General features: G+C 43.5%; 1 protein-coding gene across 6 annotated transcripts in view; it reads right to left on the bottom strand.

Moving 5' to 3' along the window:
* GSS (glutathione synthetase) overlaps window positions 1-19,812 on the bottom strand; it is a 162,277-nt gene that overhangs the window by 140,705 nt on the left and 1,760 nt on the right. The window contains exon 1 of one of the 6 annotated variants that reach the window (XM_073559429.1): window positions 19,615-19,672. The exons of 3 other annotated variants lie outside the window; for them this stretch is intronic. Coding sequence is in view for 1 of the 3 variants with exons in the window: in XM_073559423.1 (XP_073415524.1) it covers window positions 19,454-19,476 (23 nt within the window). In the remaining 2 variants the exon portion in view is untranslated. 2 more of the 6 variants (XM_073559427.1, XM_073559423.1) reach the window with 2 other exon arrangements.

Here is a 19,812-nt window from a genome sequence, read left to right as displayed (position 1 = left end):
CCATTGGTGACCCCGTCACATGATCGCAGGTCACCGATGGGTTGTCATGACAAATCAGAGATCTGCAGCAAACCTGTGGTTGTCATTGCCAGATTGCTATGAGCGCCACCCTGTGGACTGATCATCGCCTGTGCGTAGCAGAGGCGATCAAAGTACCGCAGGTTCTAGTCTCCCATGGAGACTACTGAAGCATGGAAAAAGTAAAAAAAAAAGTTATTAAAAATATAAAAAGTTCAAATCACCCCCCTTTCGTGCCATTCAAAATAAAAAAAATCAAATACGCGCATATTTGATATTGCCGCGTTCAGAATCACCCGATCTATCAATATAAAAATTTTTTTTTAACCTGAACGCTAAATGATGTAATGAGAAAAAAATTTAAAACACCAGAATTAGGTTTTCTTGGTCGCTGCAACATAGCGATAATATGCAATAACATAAAATTGTATCAATAAAAATGTCAGCTCGGTGTGCAAAAATTAAGCCCTCACCCAATCCCAGATCATGAAAAATGGAGACGGAAAATTTTAAAATTGTTGATCTTTAAATTAATTTAAATATATACTGCAGTATAAACATACTTTATATGGCATCAGCCATGTTAAGCTATTTATATGGGTATGCAGGTTATAGAAAGGTGAAAATAATTATATCTATGTAATAAATATATGTAATTAATTATTCTAGAGAAGTCTAAATTTCTCTTAAAATGAAAGGGTGCGTTACTAGTGTGAGATATAGATCAGGAGAGCAGACTGTCAGTCATTACATGTCTCACACTGGTAATGTCCCCTGTTATTTAAAACTAGATGGTGGCCCGATTCTAATCGCATCGGGTATTCTAGAGTCTCTGTTAAAATAAAAAATAGTGATATACTCACCTCCCGACGGCCCCCGGACGCTTTCCCTCCTCTCACCACGCTCCCGGAATCTTCCGGTCCCAGTAATGCTTAGCGCGAAACACCGCTGATGATGTTGCGCTCTCGCGAGAGTGACGTCATCTCCGGCCCTTCTCGCTAAGCATTACTGGGACCGGAATCGGGCCACTATCTAGTGTATTATACTCCTGTTACACCCGGAGCTGCTGTCACTGTTCTGCTGTTACCTAATGTATTGTACTCCAGTTAATCCCAGAGCTGCAGTCACTGTTCTGCTCTTACCTAATGTATTGTACTCCAGTTACACCCAGAGCTGCAGTCACCATTCTGCTCTTACCTAATGTATTATACTCCTGTTACAGACAGATCTGCAGTCACTGTTCAGATCTTACCTAATGTATTGTACTCCAGTTACACCCAGAGCTGCATTCACTTTTCTGCTGTTACCTAATGTATTGTACAGGACTGTGTAATGAGCAATGCAGCAGTGATGCCTTTAACAGCTGTAATGTGCCTGTACAATAAGCAATGCAGCCATGTTGCCACGACGACTAAGCAACTGTCGCTGATTGGTTGCGGCAGTTAGGCCGCGACCAGTCAGCGAGGTGGGATTTCCTTTACAGACAGACAGAATTAGACAATTATATAGTAGATATGCTCTGAGGCAGATTCTTGGGGAAATCCGTGTTCTGCCCATAGATCATAATAATCTTTACATACTGTATAAAGAAAAACATGCATTTCTCTGGAGGAAGACATCGGATTTCAGATATCAAGATACCATTGTGTTCAACCTTTTATGCCCATATAAGCTTAGGTTAATCCTACTGGCCGATTCCTTTTAAGCTATCAAATGATCGCAGGTTCAGGTCCACCAAGGATATTAAAAAAATTATTTAAAAAATAAATAAAATGTAAAGATTTTAAACCCAGTAAAAAAATAAAGAAATATTTTTCCTGTCAAGTTTGTTTACCAAATTGTAAACCCTGAAAAGAAAAATCAAAATGTGAGAGCAGCTGGTTATTGTATTTGCCGCACTTCTACAAAATGCAATAAAAATTTATCAAAACATCATACGTACCCAAAATAGTATCAGTGAAAACATCAAATTGGCGAGCAAAAAACAGCCCTAACACGTCAAAAGATGGAAAAATAATAAAGTTATGGGTCCCAGAATATGGCAACATAAGCCAAATATTTATTTTTTTTTTTTTTTTTACAAGGTTCTGGGTTTTTTTTTTTATCACTAAAACATAAAAAAAAAAAAAAAACTTTATAGGTTTGTGCTATTACCTTAGTCATAATGACCTGAAGAATCATATTGCCAGGTCATTTATACTGCTCAATGAACGCTATTTTGCTCATTTATATAGCGCCTTTAATTCCACAGCATGTTACATACATTATAATCACTGTCCCCAATGGGGCTCACAATCTAAATTCTGTATCAGTATGTATTTGGAGTGTGGGAGGAAACCGGAGTACGCAGAGGAAACCCACGCAGACACAGGGAGAACATACAAACTCCTTGCAGATCTTGTCATTGGTGGGATTTGAACCCAGGACCCCAGAGTTCAATACTGCAGTGGTAACCACTGAGCCACCGTGTATAATCACAAAATGCAAAAAACTATTTCAAAACTACAATTTGCCCCACACAAAAAAACAAGCCCTCATATGATTATGTAGTAAAAAAAAAAAAAAAGCTATGTCTCTTAGTAGAAGGGGAGAAAAAAAGTGAAAGTGCAGAAATGAAAAAAAAAATTTGATTGGTCAAGAAGGGGTTAAATAGAAGTAGTTTACTGGTTGAACAACCACTAAATGAATAAACGTTTGGCAGATGCAGCCAAGCACATCATACAGTGGGTATGGAAAGTATTCAGACGCCTTTAAATTTTTCACTGTTTGTTTCATTGCAGCCATATGGTAAATTAAAAAAACCCAATTGCCCTAAAGCCCATTGAGCATCTCTGAGAGACCTGAAAACGGCTGTCCACCAACGTTCACCATCCAACCTGAGGGAACTAGAGAGGATCTGCAAGGAAGAATGGCAGAGGATCCCCAAATCCAGGTGTGAATAACTTGTTCCATCATTCCCAAGACGACTTATGGCTGTTCTAGCTCAAAAGGGTGCTCAATACTGAGCAAAGGTTCTGGAGACTTATGACCATGTGATATTTCAGTTTTTCTTTTTTAATATATTTGCAAAAAGTTCTACATTTGTTTTTTTTCAGTCAAGATGGGGTGCAGAGTGTACATTAATGAGAAAAAAAAAAAATGAACTTTTTTGAATTTACCTTCGGGGATGTGGTTTACAGAGAAAAAGGAACAGATCTATTACATTTTTATATTTAATACAGAAAGCTAGTAAGTGTTTATAAAAAATATACATAAAAAAATTACAAAGGGGATAAAACAATACAGCATATACAATTACATGGAATAAAAAGGATTACAAAAAAAACTAAAACACTGGTCACAAAAATATTTCAGCTTAGCGAAAGAAGGCACTTTGATTTAGAAATGTCCAGTGAAACGTGGGTCAACCATACAAGGTTATCTAACTTCTGGCATTGAACACAGATCATAAATTGGCATTGGCTTTTTGTTGGCTCCTAATTTTATACCAACAAACATCCTCTTGATGACCTCATGTGGGGTGGATTTGTGGGATGCGCTCAGCTTTTCAGGATTTTATGAAATCCCTAGCTCACAACATATCTTCGCCTCTGAAGCTCCCCAGCATTAGTCATTGCCGTCATATTTTTTATCATGATTTTATCAGACCGTTATTCAATTGGAGGGATCTAATGACCCTACACTGATGTGAGTTAATGCGTCACGTCTGTCCCTTTTCTACAATGTCAAACATCTTTATATCAAATATTGGATGGATACCAGCCCCAATAGTTCTATCTGGACCCCGGAGCCAGACTAGCTATCATTTGTAATGTATGAATGGGAGCTCTGTGCCTAGAATGCACACATTTTTTTATATCTGTTTTCCCAGAAAGAAAGGGGGCTTCAATGGTTAGCTCTTCTTATCTTAAATTTTAATTACTTTTTCTCCCCGAGCTATAACTGGCTTCCTCTTTCCCATATGTCCAAAGTGTCAGCTCTTTGTCCATAATGTTCTGTGTGTCTGGGGGGGTTGAATGCCCCTCCCTGGAGATGTGTTATGCATTTAATTTTCCTCTGTGACACCTCCTCCTTTTTGAGGCGGCATGGGAGACTGATTTACAAAGCTCACCTTCTGCCCAACCTCTCTGAATCCTACAGTACCCTGTCCTTCTGGGACTCGGAGAGGAGCTTCTCCATGAGGTCACTCAATGATGAGGGTCCAAAAGGCAGCGCGTTACCAGCGTTCTGGTCACTCTACGGGTGACAGCAACTATGCAGGCTGCCTCCCTGCGGAACAACAATGCTTACTCATCAGCCCACAGGCTGTGAGTAACCATTTCCACTCACATTCACTGACTGAGGATTATACTTTACTACCACCCTGACATGCTGTGAGACACACCACCATGAGAGCCTGGGGACCCTACTCAGAGGCGTATCTATGGGGGCAGCCTGTGTATGCACTCCGGGCGCAGTCAGGCCGCCTAAAGTGGCGATCAGAAGTGTCTCCCCCGGCAGCTGCGTTTTTCCGCTCCCCAGATTGGGAGTCTTGCAGTTCTCTGAGCCAGCTATCAAGCTGACAGTCAGCTCAGAGACTGCAGCACGCTGGCTCCCAGTGAACAATTGACAGACGTGAGTAAAAGTGAAGCTCTGAAAGCCGTGTCAGAGTGACGTCAGGAGCATGATCAGGTCATGTGATCATGCTGCTGACATCACTCACCGGCGCTGCAGAGGCGCACATTAGTGGTAAATGCTCCAAATGATGAGCTGAAGACACCAAGGATTGAATGTAACGGGGGAGGCTGTGTGGGGGTATTTATTGGATTATGTGGGAGTATTTAATGCGTGGGGGGAGATGTAGTATAATGGGGCAGTGGGAGGCTGTGTGTGGGGGTATTTACCGAGTGCAGGGGCATTTACTGTATGTGGGGGGTATTTACGGTGTGGGGGAGATTTACTGTGTGTGGAAGATTTAGTGTAACGGGGCTCTGGGAGATTTACTGTGTGTGTGGGATTTAGTGTAATGGGGCTAGGATAGATTTATTGTGTGTGGGAGTATTTACTTTGTGGGGAAGATTTACTGTGTATGTCTGTATTAACTGTTTGTGGTGGTATCTACTGTATGTGTGGGGGATATTTAGTATGATGGATATGATTTGAGGACACATGTTTGGGGAGCAAGGAAGAGACAGGTGCAGACACAAAATGGGGAGCAGGAGAAATTTGAAGACACTATGAGATTCTAGAGAGGAGATTGGGGCATGTATGAGGAAACAGTATGAGGAGTGAGAGGAAAATGTATGTAGACAAAGTATCAGAAGCGAAGGGGATGGGATTGGTGCGGACACAGTATGGGGAATCAAGGGGATGTGTGTGGAGACAGTATGGGGAGTGAGAGTGTAAATGTGTGAGGAGACTATTGATGGGAATAGTGCGAGGAGACAGTATGGATGGATAAAAGTGTGAGTAGGCAAAGCATAAAGACTGGGTAGTGTAGGGGGATAGCATGGGGGAACAGTGTAAGGTCAGAGCCAGAAAGGGATAGTAAGTCAAGGAGGGGGGAGTGTGATGAGGGGACGTACTATAGAGACTGGGCAGTATAGGGGGGACACAGTGAACGGTCATATTTTGTGCAGGTAATATAGTGAGGGGCAATTATTTATTCAGGGGCTTGGCATATGGCAGATATTTTTATTCAGGAGCATTGTAATGACACTTTTATCTTTAAGGGCACTATGTCGGGATGTGCTGCACAAGACTAGAGAAGATGAAAGTCTGCAAAGACAAACTGTAGATGTGAAATGTAATCATGGCGTCTGGACAAGATTAGGAAGAAAAGAATGACTCCAGAGACAAGGTCATCTATCAGGTACCTGGATGTAAAAAATTTTTGTGATACTGACTAAAGCTCATATTGTTATTTTTAGGAGCATTAAAGGGGCTGTCTAAGTTTGTGATGAGTTTGCAGTCATTCTATGTGACTGCAGACTTCTGAATTATCACAGTTTGCACTGAACACTGTCAGCATTCTCTCATGCCCTCGATTTGCATACATGCGGTTATGTGCCGAATAAGCATGCGTGGCCTCACTCAAAAATGAATTGAGGGAGGCTGGACAAGTCTAGTCAGAAAGTGGCCAGAAGTATACAAATCACATACTTGTGCAAGGGAGAATCCTAAAGCCTGCAACCACCTACAGTGGGGAAAAAAAGTATTTAGTCAGTCAGCAATAGTGCAAGTTCCACCACTTAAAAAGATGAGAGGCGTCTGTAATTTACATCATAGGTAGACCTCAACTATGGGAGACAAACTGAGAAAAAAAAAAATCCAGAAAATCACATTGTCTGTTTTTTTTTCATTTTATTTGCATATTATGGTGGAAAATAAGTATTTGGTCAGAAACAAGCAATCAAGATTTCTAGCTCTCACAGACCTGTAACTTCTTCTTTAAGAGTCTCCTCTTTCCTCCACTCATTACCTGTAGTAATGGCACCTGTTTAAACTTGTTATCAGTATAAAAAGACACCTGTGCACACCCTCAAACAGTCTGACTCCAAACTCCACTATGGTGAAGACCAAAGAGCTGTCAAAGGACACCAGAAACAAAATTGTAGCCCTGCACCAGGCTGGGAAGACTGAATCTGCAATAGCCAACCAGCTTGGAGTGAAGAAATCAACTGTGGGAGCAATAATTAGAAAATGGAAGACATACAAGACCACTGATAATCTCCCTCGATCTGGTGCTCCACGCAAAATCCCACCCCGTGGGGTCAGAATGATCACAAGAACGATGAAAAAAAATCCCAGAACCACACGGGGGGACCTAGTGAATGAACTGCAGAGAGCTGGGACCAATGTAACAAGGCCTACCATTAGTAACACACTACGCCACCATGGACTCAGATCCTGCAGTGCCAGACGTGTCCCACTGCTTAAGCCTGTACATGTCCGGGCCCGTCTGAAGTTTGCTAGAGCTAGAGAGCATTTGGATGATCCAGAGGAGTTTTGGGAGAATGTCCTATGGTCTGATGAAACCAAACTGGAACTGTTTGGTAGAAACACAACTTGTCGTGTTTGGAGGAAAAAGAATACTGAGTTGCATCCATCAAACACCATACCTACTGTAAAGCATGGTGGTGGAAACATCATGCTTTGGGGCTGTTTCACTGCAAAGGGGCCAGGACGACTGATCTGGGTACATGAAAGAATGAATGGGGCCATGTATCGTGAGATTTTGAGTGCAAACCTCCTTCCATCAGCAAGGGCATTGAAGATGAAACGTGGCTGGGTCTTTCAACATGACAAAGATCCAAAGCACACCGCCAGGGCAACGAAGGAGTGGCTTCGTAAGAAGCATTTCAAGGTCCTGGAGTGGCCTAGCCAGTCTCCAGATGTCAACCCTATAGAAAACCTTTGGAGGGAGTTGAAAGTCCGTGTTGCCAAGCGAAAAGCCAAAAACATCACTGCTCTAGAGGAGATCTGCATGGAGGAATGGGCCAACATACCAACAACAGTGTGTGGCAACCTTGTGAAGACTTACAGAAAACGTTTGACCTCTGTCATTGCCAACAAAGGATATATCACAAAGTATTGAGATGAAATTTTGTTTCTGACCAAATACTTATTTTCCACCATAATATGCAAATAAAATGAAAAAAAAAACAGACAATGTGATTTTCTGGATTTTTTTTTCTCAGTTTGTCTCCCATAGTTGAGGTCTACCTATGATGTAAATTACAGACGCCTCTCATCTTTTTAAGTGGTGGAACTTGCACTATTGCTGACTGACTAAATACTTTTTTTCCCCACTGTATAATGAATTAGATGCAAGAATATCCCCTACTAATGGGAAACACGTAATAGCACAACTCCAAACACAATATATATCAATAAATTTCCCTGTCTGAACAATTAAGCAAGAATTAGGGATCCAAAGAGTTTTAGCAAAAATAGTAAATTTTATTACACAAAAATTAAAAACAGAGCATCATTGCTAATGCAGGCAGTGATCGGCATAATAGACACAAACTCACACCTAAATAAGTAACTCAATGTATACAGTCAATATTGAGGAATTTTTATCACACACAGTGCATAGTAATAAATCACACCCGTTAATTGAATTAATCTTCAAGGTGCTGCGCTAATTACGTTTGTATAATTTAGATGGTACAAATAGTAGCAGGAATTGACCCGCTGCTATTAATCTAAAAGTGACAATTATATCAGCAGCTACCAACAGGGATTAGCCCGCCACTGCAACCATCAGAGCAAGGGTCAGCCCGTTATTATATAGTATACATAAAGACGTAAATGTCATAAATAGTTTTCACTATATGAAGAAATCCAGCAACCTTGAGTAATCCAAAGGTGCTGAGATTCACTTACAAGGAGTGACAAGAGTGCTGCCGCTCCCTGTCGCCCCGTTAATTGAATTAAACTACCGGGTGCTATGCTAGACACATTTGCATAAGTAGATAGTACACATAGTAGCAGGTATTAGCCAGCTGCTATTGATCTAAGGGTAAAGATTATCCAAACAACAATAGCGGGATTATCCCTGCTAGTAGTTACCAACAGAGCAAGGGCTAGCTAGCTGTTGTGTAGTATACAGAAAAAACGTAAATGTCATGGACAGTTTTTACTGCATGAAGGTGCTGAGACTCACTTACTTTAAGTGCCCAGAATGCTGCTGCTGCCTGCCGCCCCCTAGTGACACGGAGCACATGTGTGACTTGCGAGAAATACGCAAGACTTCTCCTGGTCACAGGAAATGGGCCAATCCATCATCAGGAAGCTTAGACATGCAAATTAGCTCAAAAAGCGCTCCAGACATCCAGGAAGTACGCCTCCACGGAGTCCAGCAGCATGTCTACCCACATTAATGTTGAGCTCTTAATTGTGTTGGTCCAGGAAAGGCCCGAACTTTGGGACCAACGGAATGCCCATTATTCCGTCAGGGCCAGAAAAGAGGTGGCATGGAGGTGTAGGGAAGGTGACCTGACGGACGGACTGACTGGTCAGATTTCAAAGGGGTTTACACTTGTCAGGCAGGATATCAGTTATGACAGAAGGGAAAACAGCTAGGAAAGTGTAGGTGACGTGCAGTACCTGGAATTGACATTAGAGGGCAGGGAGGAGTGTGAGCATAGGACTTGACATCAGCTTAGGGCTAAGAAACCGTTGGTCGGGGGGGCGGAGTTACAGGGAACCGAGAAAGCTATAAATTGGACAGGAGGGTTCCAGAAGATTCCAGTCCCCAGGAGGAGCTCAAGTGACAGGAAGACTATGACAGTGAGTGCACTGTGAGGAAAACCTAACCAGGGGACTGAGGAGAGAGAAAGTTAGGGGGGTGGTCCTGACACAAAGTACCGCAATACAGACGAGGCCCCGGGGGCAAGCACACTGAATTAAAGACGACAACCGACCAGTAAAATTGCTGTTGGTGTACAGGCCTAAGGGGGCCACAGTGACTGAGCTGTCAGGAGTGTCATGGAGTTGAAACAAGGGACTGTGCGTATAATTACGTCTCTGGTGAAAAGTAGTGTGTGTGTGTGTGTGTGTGTGTGTGTGTGTGTGTGTGTGTGTGTGTGTGTGTGTGTGTGTGTGTAACGGGGCCTGGTAACGGAGGGCCGAGAAAAGAGATTGCGGTGTATTGTGAGCGCGGTCATTCGGACGGCGGAGAATAAACTTGGACCTGTTGCACCTGAAACCTGCCTCCATCTTGGGTCTGTACGTCACTGTGCGGTATACAGAGCAGAGGGACCACCCCCCAGTCTGGCCCACCCACCCTACAGAGGTGCATCTGTGTGCAGATGTTTCCAGACTTTGCCCAACGGCCACGTGAGGAGCAACAACAAATTTGTAAGTAATTGTCTTTTTTATCAATCATCTTAAAGGCCTGAAGTGAGCTTTTTGAAAAGTAGCCCCTACAATCCTATACTGTGTATGTAGGTATCCCTGTTTGCTAACGAAAAATTTAGCTAAAAAGCAGCCCCTACTAGGCCACATGACTATGTGAAATGTTAGGAATATTGCTTGGCACATTTCACAAAGGTTAAAGTCCATTTTTTCTTCACATTGCAGTTGAGGATGTGATGAGATGCTGGCGCAGCATCTGCGACCAGTACCGGCGGGAAATTTAACTCTAACCAGTTCCAGCAGTGTGCAGATATTAAGTTGTAAGTCGAGCGTACTGTTATGGGATATATGGACACCCAGGTATTTAAAGCTAGATACAATAGACAACGAGGAGAGAGCTTCAAGTCGGGGCATGGGAGAGGGGTAACAGGGCAGACTTTTCCCAATTTATATATAAACCTGAATATTTGCCACCATAGACGGATTCAGTAATCACTTGAGGCAAAGTTTCCTCCGCCTCGTCCATAAATATCACCATATCATCGGCATATAGACCTATGGTATCTACCCGATCCTCTATATCTATACCCCTAATGCCAGGGGAAGACCTTATACGTATTGCCAATGCCTCAATCGCAAGGGCGAAGAGAGCCGGGGAAAGGGGGCACCCCTGACGGGTCCCCCTGTGTAATGAAAAGGGCTCAGATATGGAATTATCCACAATAATACGGGCCTTAGGCTTCATATACAATGTTTTGACCCATTTTATGAACTTATCACCAAAGCCATATCTCTGTAGACATGCGGAGAGAAAAGGCCACTCAAGGGAGTCAAAAGCCTTGGCGGCATCTAGCGATGCCAGTGCCCACTTGTTGTCTGGCATTAGGGAGCTATATTGGACTATTGACTGGACTCGTCTGATGTTAATTGAAGTGCTCTTACCAGGCATAAAGCCCGTGTGGTCAGGATGTATAAGGTTCAGTATAATCGAATTTAATCTGGTTGCGAGAATCTTAGTAAAAATTTTATAGTCCACATTTACTAACGATATGGGACAATAGGATCCACATTCTAAAGGGTCCTTCCCCTCCTTCCTAAGTACTATGATGTTAGCCTCGTAAAAGGATTCAGGCATAGATTCCCCCTCCCATATTCCCCGAAATACCTTTATCAGAAGTGGCGTTAATATGTCTCGGTATTTCCTATACAATTCAATAGGGAACTCGTCCGGTCTAGGGGCCTTCCCAGGGGCCATGTCCGCTATAGCATTTTCTATCTCCTCCACAGTAAATTCAGTATCCATAAAGGCTCGCTGATCAGGATCTAAGGTAGGGAATGTTAAATCCGACAAGTAATCCAAACACCCCAAATCATCAGAGCCACTTTTAGACTCATATAATGACTTATAGTAATCCTAAAAGCAACCTAGAATCTCCTCAGTTGAAGACACCAACGAATCATCCGACTTACGGATCTGTAATATTGTATTAGAGGTATTATGCTGGCACATCAGATTGGCCAAAAATGTACTTGCTTTTGGAAGTTCATTGAGCAGCAGGGTGGTGTGCTGGTAAAAGAGAAAAAAACCCAAAACTCTTTTAAATCTTCTGCCTGAGCGAGTGTGAACATGCTGAGTGTGACCTGAGCGTAAGTGCGAACTGTGGTAAGTGTGTGACTTGTGATTCAGTGAAGAGGTATTTGAAAAACCTATAACAGATACCTGTGTGAGTTGCTGAATTGTAGGTTGCTGAGTGCTTTCTACCTATTCAATTCTTGGGGGGCTTGTTTAACCTATTTTTTCCTTTCTGCAGGGTTAATCTCATATTTTACTATCTGTGTTTTTAAGGGTTAACTATATTGCATTTAAATCTTGAGGTGTAACTAAATTCACAAGGGGTTAATTAAGGGTGGGAGTTCATAATTAAGGGTGTATAAGGGGCAGCTGGTTGGGGCTCAACTCCTTTTGAAAGTGCATTGAGCAGCAGAGTGGTGTGCTGGTAAAAGGGAAAAAAAAAAATCTTTTCAATATCCTGCCTGAGCGAGTGTGAACAAGCTGAGTGTGACCTGAGCGTAAGTGCGAACTGTGGTAAGTGTGTAACTTGTGATTCAGTGACTTTGGATTCAGGGAGTTTCCAAGAGAGATTACTGAATTGCTGTTATATTTTATTAATACTTTTTATTTATTTTTGATTATCTTTTTGTCTGGTGCAATCTCCATTAGGATGTGCTACGCTATTGCCAATGCCATCCAGTGCACATCTTACCGCATGTATGAAATCCTTCAACAGCCGGTCGTGGGTGCATACTGCTGTGCGAGATGTGAGCACGTTGTGCATTTGGAAGCCCAGATACTGGATCTAAATGTGCAGCTGGCAACACTGAGATCCATAGACAATATGGAAAGGAGTCTTCTGCTTACTGAGCAGACGCTCAATGGGATAGATGAGGGGGGGGGGGGGATGCTAGGTTGGAGCTGCAGGACAATGAAGCAACTAGCTGGGTGACAGTTAGAAGGCAGGGTAGAGGGAAGAGCACCAGGGAGGCTAGTCCTGATCTGGCACACCCCAATAAGTTTGCTAAGTTGGCAGATGAGGGGAGTGTTAGTGGAGGAGTAGCACTGCTGCAGCAAGGCATGTCCTCTGAAAGCCGGAGGAGTGTCTGCTCCAGTAAGGGGGGAAATAGGAGAGAAGGGCAGGCCAGACAGGATCTGGTAGTGGGAGACTCAATTATTAGGGGAACAGATAGGGATCGTCGAACGGTGTGCTGCCTACCTGGCGCTCGAGTCCGACACATCGCTGATTGGGTTGACAGATTACTGGGAGGGGCTGGTGAGGATCCAGCGGTCATGGTGCACATTGGCACAAATGACAAAGTTAGAGGTAGGTGGAAGGTCCTTAAAGATGATTTCAGGGAATTAGGCTGTAAGCTTAAAGCAAGGACCTCCAAGGTGGTATTTTCGGAAATACTTACTGTACCACGTGCCACGCCAGAGAGGCAACGGGAGATTAGGGAGGTTAATAAGTGGCTCAGGAATTGGTGTAGGAAGGAGGGGTTTGGGTTCCTGCAGAACTGGGCCGACTTCTCAGTTGGCTACAGGCTCTACGCTAGGGACAGGCTGCACCTCAATGGGGAGGGTGCAGCTGTGCTGGGGGAGAAAATGGCTAGAAGGTTGGAGGAGTGTTTAAACTAGGGACGGGGGGGGGAGGGTATTCCTTTTATAGGAGGGGAAGACAGTGCAGATAGACCTGGGCACAAATAATGAAATTGGGGGTGGCATGGGGGTGGGGTTACAACAGTTAATAATTTAAGAAAGAATAGAGGTACAGAGAGCCAACAAGATGGAGGAATTGGAGTTAATGTTGTTGGAACATAATTATGACATGGTGGGGATATCTGAGACATGGCTGGACAAGAGCCATGACTGGGCGGTTAATTTACAGGGCTATAGTCTGTTTAGAAATGACCGAACAAATAAGCGAGGGGGAGGCATGTGTTTATATGTAAAATCACCCTTAAAACCCATCCTTCGTGATAATATATATGAATCTAATGAAAATGTAGAGTCCCTGTGGGTAGAGATAAGGGGAGGGAGGAAAATAAATTACTGATAGGGGTTTGTTATAAGTCTTCAAAAATAATGGAAGCAACAGAGAATATCCTCATAAAGCAAATAGATGACCTGGGCACAAATAAAGAAATTGAAGGTGGCATGAGGGGTGGGGTTAGAACAGTTAAGATTTTAGAGAAGAATAGAGATAATGAGAGATGCATAAAGTGCATGTATACTAATGCAAGAAGCCTCACCAACAAAATGGGGGAATTAGAATTAACTTTGCTAGAACATAATTATGACATGGTGGGGATATCTGAGACATGGCTAGACGAGAGCCATGACTGGGCTATTAATTTACAGGGCTATAGTCTGTTCAGAAATGACCGTACTAAAAACCGAAGGGGGTGTGTGTGTGTGTTTATATGCAAAGTCATCCTTAATACCCATCCTGCGTGATAATATATGTGAATCTAATGAAAATGTAGAGTTGCTGTGGGTGGAGATAATGAGGGGAAAAAAAATAATAAATTATTGATAGGGACTTGTTATAAGTCTCCAAAAATAATGGAAGCAACGGAGAATATCCTGGTAAAGCAAATATATGAAGCGGCGACTCAAGGAGAAGTCATTATTATGGGGGACTTCAACTACCCTGAAATACATTGGGGAACCGAAACCTGCAGTTCCAGCAAAGCTAATAGGTTTTTGACAACTATGAGAGACAATTACCTTTCACAACTGGTTCAGGACCCAACAAGAGGGGGGGCACTGCTAGACCTAATATTAACCAACAGGCCAGACCGCATATCAAAAGTAAGGGTTGGGGGTCACTTGGGTAATAGTGATCACAAATTAATAAGTTTTCATGTATCCTTTAATAAGATGTGTAGTAGAGGGGTTACAAGGACACTAAACTTCAGGAAAGCAAATTTCCAATGGATGAGAGATGATCTTGGTGCAATAAACTGGGACGATATCCTGAGACATAAAAATACACAAAGAAAATGGGAGACGTTTATTAGCATCCTGAATAGGACCTGTGCACAATATATACCGTATGGGAATAAGCCTGCTAGAAATAGGAGGAAACCACTATGGCTAAATAGAGCTGTAAGGGGTGCAATAAGGGACAAAAATAAAGCATTTAGAGAATTAAAGCAAGTAGGTAGTGATGAGGCATTAAATAAATACAGAAAATTAAATAAATTCTGTAAAAAGCAAATCAAAACAGCAAAGATTGAGACAGAGAGACTCATTGCCAGAGAAAGTAAAAATAATCCCAAAATATTCTTTAACTACATAAATGGTAAGAAACTAAAAATTGATAGTGTTGGCCCCCTTAAAAATAGTCTGGGTGAAATGGTGGATGAGGAAAAAGCCAATATGCTAAATGACTTTTTTTCAACAGTATTTACACAAGAAAATCCCATGACGGATAACATGATCAGGGATAAAAATTCTCCATTAAATGTCACCTGCTTAACCCAGCAGGAAGTACGTCGGCATCTAAAAATCACTAAAATTGACAAATCCCCGGGCCCGGATAGGATACACCCCCGAGTACTGCAGGAATTAAGCACAGTCATAGATAGACCATTTTTTTTAATCTTTAAAGATTCTATAATAACAGGGTCTGTACCACAGGACAGGCGTATAGCAAATGTGGTGTCAATATTCAAAAAGGGGACAAAAACTGAACTTGGAAATTATAGGCCAGTAAGTTTAACCTCAACTGTGGGTAAAATCCTGGAGGGTTTTCTAAGAGATACTATACTGGAGTATCTGGAGAAGAATAACCTCATGACCCAATATCAACATGGGTTTACGAGGGACCATTCCTGTCAGACTAATCTAATAAGCTTTTATGAAGAGGTAAGTTCAGGACTGGACCAAGGGAATGCAGTGGACGTGGTGTACATGGACTTTTCAAAAGCTTTTGATACGGTGCCACACAAAAGGTTGATACATAAAATGAAAACAATGGGGATAGAGGAAAATATGTGTAGGTGGGTTAAAAGCTGGCTCAGGGACAGGAAACAAAGGGTGGTTATTAATGGAGCACACTCGGACTGGGTCACGGTTAGCAGTGGGGTACCACAGGGGTCAGTTTTGGGCCCGCTTCTTTTTAACATATTTATTAATGACCTTGTAGTGGGCATAGAGAGTAGAATTTCAATATTTGCAGAGGACACTAAACTGCAGGGTAATCAATACAGAGGAGAACAATTTTATATTACAGGAGGATTTATGTAAACTAGAAGCTTGGGCTGATAAATGGCAAATGAGCTTTAATGGGGATAAATGTAAGGTCATGTTGGGTAGAACGAGCAAGATGTAAAATTATGTGCTTAATTGTAAAACACTGGGCAAAACTGTCACTGAAAAAGACCTGGGTGTATGGGTGGACGACAAACTCACATTTAGTGGCCAGTGTCAGGCAGCTGCTGCAAAGGCAAATAAATTAATGGGATGCATTAAAAGAGGCATGGATGCTCATGACTAGAACATAATTTTACCTCTATATAAGTCACTAGTGCGACCACACTTAGAATACTGTGTACAGTTCTGGTCTCCGGTGTATAAGAAAGACATAGCTGAACTGGAGCGGGTGCAGAGAAGAGCGACCAAGGTTATTAGGGAACTGGGGGGTCTGCAATACCAAGACAGGTTATTACACTTGGGGTTATTTAGTTTGGAAAATCGAAGGCTTAGGGTTGATCTTATTACAATGTATAAATATATGCGGGGACAATACAAAGACCTTTCTAATGATCTTTTTACGCTTAGACCTGTGATGGGGACAAGGGGGCATCCTCTACATCTGGAGGAAAGAAGGTTTAAGCATACTCACAGACGCGGATTCTTTACTGTAAGAGCAGTGAGACTATGGAACTCTCTGCCATATGATGTTGTAATGAGTGAGTCCCTAATAAAATTTAAGAAGGGACTGGATGCCTTTCTTGAAAAGTATAATATTACAGGGTTACACACTAGTTTCCTTAATATTGCGTTGATCCACGGAGCTAGTCTGATTGCCGTATGTGGAGTCGGGAAGGAATTTTTTTCCTCAATGTGAAGCTTACTGTTTGCAACATGGGTTTTTTTTGTCTTCCTCTGGATCAACGTGTTAGGGCAAGTTAGGATAGGATATGGGTTGAACTAGATGGACTTAAAGACTTCCTTCAACCTTAATAACTATGTTACTATGTAATATCGTATTAGAGGTATTATGCTGGCGCACCAGATAGGCCAAAAATTTACTTGCTTGGTTTCCCAGCTCAAAATAAGACTGGCGGGCAAAGAATAATTTGCGCTTAGACTTAGTGTCCATATGCTGGGTGTATAATCGCTGGGCAGCCAACCACTCAATCCTATTGCCGTTAGTTTGATTAGATATGTATGTGGGACGCCCTCACACCCAGGGCTGGCTGCCACTTCTTCCTCCAGAGCGCCTCCTGCTTCAGCCGCAGTTCATGAGTCAACCGGGCAATCTCCTCCAGCTGTTGACAGTCCACCCTGGAAGCCGGGTCAGAGCCTTCAGCCATTGCCCCGGGGAGATTCAGCTCAACCTCCTCGCGCTCCGCAGGCCTCTTCCCTTCTCCTTCCAATATGGCGTTCTTCCTGCCTGGGCTCTTTTCCCGCCATTGGCTTCCACTCCTTCTGGGACAGATGGTGTGGTGCAGCAGTGATGTTATAGCCCTCCACAGGCAGGGCTGTAGTCCCAGGGCAGCGTAGGTGAGGTGACACTTAGATGGTGTAGTGTCAGACTCGAGGGATGTAGCAGTGCTGGGCAGGTTGGCGCAGGAATAAGTGGAGGACACCAGGGCATGCAGTTCCAAAGCTTTACTCACAGTCTGTTGTACAAACAGGTGCCTGCCTCCGTGCCGTGTCCTCCGGGTTAGTGACTCAGTCAACTTCCAGGCCAGATGGAATGCTCCCTTCCAACACTCCGTCAACATGTGCCTTTCTGAACGTCTCCTCTTATAGCACCTTTAAATGAAGTACTCCTAGTACTGAGTTACACTGGAGTTCCTCCTGTCCGATGTTCCTATGAACTCTACTTGTACGGCAGACAGCTGTAGCCTGCTTCGGAGACTCCTTGCTACTAAGTCCCAGCTCACTATCCAGTTGCTGTTGTGCCCCCAAGTCTTGTGTGGGAATAAAGCGGTCACTACTTCTATTCCTCCGGTATCTGCTGCAGGACCATTAGTATCCATACAACCTTGGGGACCAGGCCCAGGCCTTGCGCTTAGAACTTCTAGGAAGGATTCTTTTCTAACCCAAGTCCTCTGTTCTCTTTTACTCCTCACGTTCCGTACTAATCTTTCTATGGAAAATCAGGCTTTCAGTCTATGTCGCTCTCTCTCTCTTCCTTTCCTGTGCCAGCAGACCCAGGTCACTGGGATCTGCTGCAGCACTTCCATCCATCTATCCCTCTCTCTGGGATCTTCTTCTCTCCAGCTCAACAACAACTCTGATTCTGTCAGACTGACTGACTAAATCCAAAACTCTTCCCGCTCTCTTTAATGTAACTAAGCTCCACCCACCACGTTTCGTGTTCCAAGCAAGGAGCCACCAATGGGTGCTTTGCTACACTACTTTGTGGTGTGGGGTGTTGGAGTGTGGTCAGGAGCCTCCACCTTACCTGGATGGTGAGGCACCACACTTCAGGAGGAGGTGCAGTACCTCTGTGGCGACCGAGCCTCAGGGGCGCCACATATGAAGCCTCCGAATCCTTCAAACGCTGTTCTACCACATCATCTTCCCTTGAGGTTACCCGCTTAATGTAAGAAATTGTGGCGGACAAGCAGCCCCTCAGATATGCCTTAAGGGTATCCCAAAATAAATTAATATCCTGAGGTTCCTGGTGGGACGAAATGAAGCAATGCAACTGATCGATTGTTCTATCGGGGGTTACGATCAGTTTCAACCAGAAAGGGTTCAACTTTCAAACCATCCTGCTATTTAATTGCCCGTACTTAAGTTTGAGGATGACCGGGCTGTGATCTGAGATCCCTTTGCTGCCGTGCTCTTATCTACTCACATCGCCAGACCACTGGATCCGAATATGTAATCTATGCGTGATAGGGAACGCTTAGTGGATGAGTGGCAGGTATACTCCCTTAACTCAGGGTGCCGCACTCTCCACAAATCCAACCACTCACTACCCTCCATAAATAGTGACAGCTGGGTTGTTGTCGGCGAAAGAACCCCTCCAGATACTCCATTATCCAATCTCAATTTATCAACATGGTTATTCATGACCATATTGAAGTCCCCCATACAGATAACATCCGCATAATTTAGGGCAAAGCTCGCCTTCTGAAGAATGGACATATTAGCAGGGGGTAGATTATAAACACACATAATCACATATTCTCTGGTATTTATTGATGCATATACGAAGACAAAACGACCCTCAGGGTCTCCCTGGCTTCCCATCTAACATCTCTATGCACCAACAGTGAGACCCCCCCTCGAGTAACTAGTATGGAATGCATGAACCGACCATTGTACCCAAGGCGTCTGCACGCACCGAGCTGTATCCCTAGTCAGATGCGTCTCCACCAAGGCCACAATGTGAGGGCGGTAATGTCTAATCTGTGAGAAAACTGATCTTTTTCCGGGGGTTTTTTCATACCTCTCACATTCCATGTCATGCATATCATCTCAGACCCCATATTCATTCCACTGGATATGGCCTATATCAGTACTCGAGCAAAATTTAAAGACACCACAAATAGATTGAAATTGCTGATGGCTGCGAATTCTACCTAAAAACCAAATAAAACCTGTCACGGGGCAGTTGGGACAAAGCAGGAGACGTGGAACCTGGGCACCTGAACTGTCCCTAACACTAAGGGGGTACCCTGACTTTCCTTAACCTGGGGGTACACTTGAAGGTAGAGAGGCTCAAGTCCCCGACCTGTCCCTGTCTCCTGTTTAGCCCTGAGCTAAACCCCCACCCCAGGATGTGAGACAGGGAAAAAGTGTACTACACAAAAAACCCAAAGGAAAGAGGGAAAAACACCAAAACACTTATCTTGCTCTGCTGCAGTCATCTGGCAGCAGAGTGAATCACCGGATAAACCTTTCGCAGTGGCTCAACACCTAAGAGCCAGCTGCCACCTTCACCATCTAACTCTGCTGCGGACACCGGGCAGTCAGAGTTCACACCAGTTTCAGCAGTGGCTCTTCACCTCAGAGCCCGCTGCTCACTTCACTGTGGTTCGCCTCCAAAAGGAAAATGCTGCTATTACCAACACCTGCTCATAGACCATGTGACTCTATATAGGAAAAGGGAATGGTCAAATGATCAGGGGCCAAAAGCTGCTATAACCCCAGTGACCACCGGGGGCAAAAGGCAAACTAAAGAAAGTTTCAGATGTAATGACACT

The sequence above is a fragment of the Dendrobates tinctorius genome, unplaced genomic scaffold, assembly GCF_039654945.1.
Source record: "Dendrobates tinctorius isolate UK_male_01 unplaced genomic scaffold, ASM3965494v1 ptg000270l, whole genome shotgun sequence".
Taxonomy (NCBI): domain Eukaryota; kingdom Metazoa; phylum Chordata; class Amphibia; order Anura; family Dendrobatidae; genus Dendrobates; species Dendrobates tinctorius.
The sequence above is the reverse complement of the archived record's forward strand: the minus strand, read 5'-3'. Positions and strand labels throughout refer to the sequence as shown.